This window comes from Alligator sinensis, unplaced genomic scaffold, assembly GCF_000455745.1.
Source record: "Alligator sinensis unplaced genomic scaffold, ASM45574v1 scaffold717_1, whole genome shotgun sequence".
In the NCBI taxonomy this organism is placed as follows: Eukaryota; Metazoa; Chordata; order Crocodylia; family Alligatoridae; genus Alligator; species Alligator sinensis.
The window spans coordinates 238,495-245,027 of record NW_005841961.1 but is presented as its reverse complement, the minus strand read 5'-3'; the positions used below and the strand labels follow the sequence as shown (position 1 = coordinate 245,027).

The following is a 6,533-nucleotide window of genomic DNA, read 5'->3' as shown; positions in this document are numbered from 1 at the left end:
GCTTTCATCCATAGATGCTTCTCAAGCAAATCCCGGGACGTCATTCTCCCCCTGTACTCGGCCTTAGTGAGGCCGCAGCTGGAGTACTGTGTCCAGTTTTGGGCTCCACAATTCAAAAAGGATGTGGAGAAGCTTGAGAGAGTCCAGAGAAGAGCCACGCGCATGATCAGAGGTCAGGGAAGCAGACCCTACGATGACAGGCTGAGAGCCGTGGGGCTCTTTAGCCTGAAAAAGCGCAGGCTTAGGGGTGATCTGATGGCCACCTACAAGTTTATCAGGGGTGACCACCAGCATCTGGGGGAACGTTTGTTCACCAGAGCGCCCCAAGGGATGACGAGGTCGAATGGTCACAAACTACTTCAAGATCGTTTCAGGCTGGACATAAGGAAGAACTTCTTTACTGTCTGAGCCCCCAAGGTCTGGAACAGCCTGCCACTGGAGGTGGTTCAAGCGCCTTCATTGAACACCTTCAAGATGAAACTGGATGCTTATCTTGCTGGGATCCTATGACCCCAGCTGACTTCCTGCCCTTTGGGCGGGGGGCTGGACTCGATGATCTTCCGAGGTCCCTTCCAGCCCTGATGTCTATGAAATCTATGAAATGTTTGTTATGCTGTTTTTCTGTCCCTCCCCCTGAGCACTAGGATTGGAAAGGACCTCAGGGAAGGATCACAGTCACTGACCAGCCATACAATCAATATCAGAGCAGTCCTACACCCCCTCCCTCCCCACTTCCCCTCTCCCTCTCCCTCTCCTTAGTTTCTGTTCAGCTTCAGGCAAGCCCAGCTTCAAGTGCCCTCATTTAGTTTTGAAGCTGTTTCAAAGCCTTTTGTTTCATTTCAATTTTGCTGTTTTGAGCTCAAAACACATGGAAACAGCTTCAAAATGAAACACCCGTCGAAATTTTGCCTAGGCCTAATATCCAGTAGCACAGTGGTTACAATTGGTTTTCAAAATGGACAAATTTCATACCGTTCATAAAATGACTTATCCAAGTTCAGCACCTACTTCAGATACTTAGAGAGAACATAGTGAAATTATATAAAATAGGAACAGGTACTTTTTTTGTCAGATCTGGATTTTGTAATTGAAAAAATGCAATCTGTCAAGGCAATGTTTTCATCAACATGAAAATTGCTTTTCCCCTTGAATGCAATGCTTGACTGGACTGCAGCAGAGACAGCACAACTGACCTTTAGTTTCTCTTATTTCTACATTTCACACTTGTCATCCATGTCATTCTGCTGTTACCTTATAATTGTTCAGAAAATCTTACATATCCTAAACCCTATTGTTTATCACCTATAAACCAGGGATGGGCAAAATGAGGCCCGCAGGCTGGATGCGGCCCACTAGGCCATTCTATCCGGCCCGTGGAGCACCTAAAAAATTTAGAAAAGTAATATTTATCTGCCCCTGGCTGCCTGTCATGTGGCCCTCGATAGCTTGCCAAAACTCAGTAAGCAGCCCTCCGCCCGAAATAATTGACCACCCCTGCTATAAACTTTCAGGCTCTTATCTTTAGGAATGCTCCAAAAACTGGGTATTGGTTTATCCAGAACCCCCCCCCCAAACAAACAAACAAACAAAAACTAGGGTTTTTTTTAAATTATTATTATTTAGGTTTATTCATTTGCTCAACAACATTAATGACTTACTGATACTTATTTTATCATCACTTTTTCAGGTAGCACAATTACTACTTTGCTGTTACATTTGCAAATTGAAGGAAATGGGTACTATTTAAAAACACTATAAAAATTATTCAGTTTGTTGTGATAAATAAAGCGCCTCCGAGAGATCAAATCTATCATAAACATTAAGGACTTGTAGCTTACTCCAAACAATTCATCAGGTATTTTCATTAACATTTGTAAATTTCCTGCAAAACAAAATCCAAAATTCAAGGATTTGAATGAATCTTTCTGCTGAAATTCAAAATATAAAAGTTGATTATTAAAAAGACTGTTTTGAAAGATATTCAGGAAAATGGTGATGTCAAGTTCTTTTGCCTAAAATATGACACTTTTAGGGGACACTGGGAATGTAGACTATTTACCCACAATTTTACGTTACGCTTGTTGATGGCAAACCCAAGGAAAGACTTACTGAAGTTGCCTGATTACACAGCATCACTATGAAAGAAACAAAAGAACAAATTTTGAAATATTGCTAAAAAATGGGTCTTGACCTTCAGAATATTCACTATTCTTGCTTTGATGGGAAAGTCATATCAGGGTAAAGGTATACAAATGCTTTTAGAAGAGAAATTAAGCCAACAAAACTGCCAAGTGCTTGAATCACCAGTTACACCTGGGTTACTCACCTCTCTGAGAGGAACTCAGCAGTGAGATATGCTCTTAACTTGTAACTACATTTTTTTTACAGGCATGATGTGAGTGTCCTGTACAAAAGGTAGCACCTGTAAAGACTCATAGGGTAAGGTTACACCAGTGGTTTGCAACCTTTTTAGACTCAAGACATCCCTCCTTAGATTCAAGGCACCCCTTGAGAATTAAAGCTAAGAGCTGGTATTTTGCTTTTGACTAATGGAAAAATAATAAACCAATTCTTCTGTTGCAAAAAATTCAGAAAGACGACAACAGGTCAGAATGGTTTTGACAATATGGATTCCCATTTGAAACCACTGGATTTATCCTACAAATACATGTAGGTGTTTGCATGCCTAACAGTGTTAATATTGTGTGGCATCCCACAGCATGCTTTAAAGTATCTCATGGCACCCCAGGGTGCTACAGAACCATGGTTGAGAATTGTTGGTTAACACTGTTTTCAGGAAAGGGCAGGATATCCCTGAACCTGTCCTACCCATCCACTCCTGCTAGCATTCACCAAATCTGGAAATACAGTAGTGAAGCTACTCCTGTGGTGTCTTTCACAGATGCTCTTGACTTTTATATGCAGTGTACTTGAGAGCATCTCATAGGGGTGGCTTCCCTACTGCATTTGTGCACGTGCAAGTGGAAGGCAATGGACAGTGCTTTGGTTCTTGAAGGAACCACAGAAGCATAGAAACAAAGAGATCAGCCACCGGGGAACCTTGGAAAGAATCCTCAGTAATTTGGAAGAGATTCAAAGGATCCTGTCATTTTTTTGAATGGATATGGCAATCTATTGAAGAAAGAGGGCTGTTGAAAGTTATGGTATCACCCAAAATCTTGTTCTTATCTGAGATTATAGGAATGAAAGGCTTTGCTTCCATGAACAGCTACCTTCAAAAGGAATAATGCACATTGCTAAAGGAGCTGAACTGACTGTTGATACCTGCAATGAGATTTGACAAGAGAGAAGCGTTAAGATTTTTTTTCTCAGAGATTTTATCTAAGTACCTTGTTTTGAAAGATTTATGTGAGGAAGCATCAACTGCATGATGCGCCACCTGGAGAGCCAAGGTAATACCCCCAAAATTTCAAGATCCCATAGATGTTCCCATAAATGAACATCACTGATCCCAGATTTATCATGAACAAATAAAACTAGCGATGAATTACAACAGAGATTTTTCTAAAAATTCCAACTTATACAAAAGCTTGGCAGAAATCTCTTGCACTAGTTCTTCAGACTTCTTGAAACAGGAATCACTACATACTTTTACTTGTTGGAATTAGACGTTGAGAAAGAAAATTGAAATGATTGCCTTTATACCATCGATACATAGGAGAAACTGCAAAGAATCCAAAGAAATTATTGGTGCCGCCATTAAATGAAAGGGGTCTTCCCCACATTTTTTTAAATGTCTCTTGTGGTCTCGTTGTTTGTAGCATTAATTGCAATTTAGGAGATTTTTTTCCCTCCTGACAGCAAAAGATGAGCCTGACCTCCTGAAAAAGGGTAACCTCATTCACCTGTCACATGAAAGTGATTTTATTTCAAAACTGAACCTAAGTGACTTTATGGAAGTTTTTAGAGGACATTACTAAGAAGGTTCCAGCTGTAGTTTCAAGAACCATCCTTACATTAGGCAGTACTGTCCTGTTAAAATCTCTAGTTTTATACTTCAATATCTTGCATTTAAAAAAACACCAGCTTGAGTATTTCTTTAATTGAACAAATCACAAACCTGTAAATTATTTTTTCTTATTTCATAAAAATAAAATTTAAAATGACTTCTCGTCAAGACTACATTTTCATTAAGCGCCTCCAAAATACAAGCACAACTACTCAATTTGTGTGTTAACATCTTAACTGTGGACACGGCAAAGAGGAATGCAAGATTCATAAAGTGTGAGAGAATGAATCTATATTCCAGGTCTGAAACTACTCCTATGAAAATGAGAAATCTTAGGCTCCAGCTCCTGCTTAATGGACAGTTTATGCATGTTGCCTTAAAGAAACCATTAGATAAAATGTATAAACAGTTTTGGGAGCAGGAATTATAATCCAGGCTTCCTTTCTCCCAGGTGAATTCCCTCATGGCCGGACTAAAGAGTATAAATCTTTCTTCCATGCTCCACAAGTCCAGCATTTTATTGCTGCACAGTGGCATAGCTTCAAGAAGAAGGATAGAGACTACAGCCTCACCAGACCACACTTGCCTCTATCTTTATACTTAGGGTACTAGGAAACACAGGTTTGAACCTCCTCAGGGTGAGGAGGGCCTTGAACCTAGACTTCCTCCTTCCATAGACAAGTGCTCTTGATGCTAGCCCAGTGGTTCTCAAACATTTTTATACTCAAGGAACACCTCCGAAAATGCCAGCTCCTAGTTTTGACTTGTCTTTCAACTACAGAAAAATAAAGCAATTTTTCTATTGCAAAGACTCAGAAAGACCCCCAACAGGTTAGCAATCTTTTTAATGCCATTGATTCTTATTTGAAATATCTGGATTTATCATGTGAATCATGTTTGCACACCTAATAATGCTAAACATCATGTGACACCCTGCAGCACCCTTGAAAGGATCTCAAGGCATCTCAGGGTGCCATAGCACCCTGGTTGAGATTGCTGTATTAGACTACAGGTTTCCCTTGATTTATGCGGTACATGCGTTCCCGGAGAATGGCACATAAATCGAATTCGCATAAAGCAAACCCACTTTACAGTGTAACAAATAGGGATGGTGGTGAGGGAGGGAGGGAGTGAGGCTGACAGCCTTTTTTTGAATGAAAGATCCTATGCTTTGTGTTAAAAATAATAATAATAATAATCAGCGCTCTCACTGTTAAGTGTGCTCAGGACCAGAACAAGCCCTCAGGGGCTTGAGGTGCAGGGATACCTAAGTTATGAATCCCAACCTGTGAGACTGACACCAAGATGACAGTGGATTTTGGGTCTGTCAATGCAGCCAGTTCCCTGTGTCACAAATAATAAGTTTGCAGCTTTCAAAAAAGATACTCATTTTACATGTCGTGGGACACAGTGCCAGGGGCTTTAATTAGCAAGCTATGCTAAAAGCGCTTGTGCATCATGTGCATCAGTGTCCCTGCACATCCCTATGAGGAAAAAGTGGCGGTGGGGTGCTTTGAACTAAAACTCATTGAACGTGTTTTATTTCAAAGCACCTGCCTCCATTTTTTCAGCGTGGAGATGCACAGGGATGCTGATACATGTGACATGCGAGGCAGCCGGAGTGCATCTATTTCTGTACTGCAGAAGACTCTATTAATGGAGTCTGCTCCAATGAGCTGGATTTCCAGCATGTCGAAGCAGGCTCCACACATGTATATAGGAGCTTATGCTTGTACAGGTGTTCCAGCTGTGCGCCTCAAAGCCCAGTGCATGAAAGTTGCTTCTCATGCAGACAGCCTGAGGATTTCGGCTCAGTGTGCACGTAGCGTACCCAAGGAAGTAAAAACCCACTCCCAACTTGGGGCCAGGATTCTTTTGCTGCTCTCCCACCCCGATATTCCCTACCCACTGGAAGGATATCGGCATTGACTGTGCATCCCCCGCTCTGCCTTCTCATCTGCTTAGGACAATATTTCTCAAAAACCCTTGCTACCCACATCACGCTTTTGTTCTGGATTCAACCTGCCAGCACCCTTCACTCTTACACCTGCAAAGGGGTGTGTGCATATATATGCGCACATGTGCGTACAAGACTTGCATGGTGGTGCCCAAGTTCTGTGGCCGCACACAGCTGAAGAGTGGTGCCAGGCGGGTCTGCAGGCTGGGGACAGTGCAGGGGCCCAACCCTGCCCCTGGGGCTGGCCCAGCTGGGTCCCGGTCCCTCTGCCAGGGGCTGGCACAGCCACAGCCTGCCCTGGCCGCAAGGAGTGCAGCCATCTGGCAAGGTGGGAAACCATGTCCGTGTGGGTGGCCACCCCTCCCGGGCTCCCCAGGGCGCCCCAACATGGCAACCTCTCACTTCCCGCGGGGGCTTGTAGGGGCGCTGGAGCGGGCAGGCTGGCCCCGACCCCGGCCCCGGGCCGACCTGAGCGGTCGAAGGTGTCGTCGAAGACCACGCGGCAGGTGCGCCCGTTGTTGAGGATGCTCTTGGCCGCGCCCGGGTCGTAGCTGGCGAACCAGGGCGGCAGCGCGGGGTCGTGCTGCGCCTCCTCGCTGCGGATCT

The 6,533-nt window shown here is 43.5% G+C and overlaps 1 protein-coding gene across 1 annotated transcript in view; it reads right to left on the bottom strand.

Annotated features, from left to right (window-relative positions):
• LOC102379182 (carbonic anhydrase 3-like) overlaps positions 1–6,533 on the bottom strand; it is a 23,701-nt gene that overhangs the window by 16,393 nt on the left and 775 nt on the right. The window contains exon 3 of the mRNA XM_014518508.1: positions 6,396–6,531. Within this exon, the coding sequence (XP_014373994.1) occupies positions 6,396–6,531 (136 nt within the window). The remainder of the gene's footprint in view (positions 1–6,395; positions 6,532–6,533) is intronic.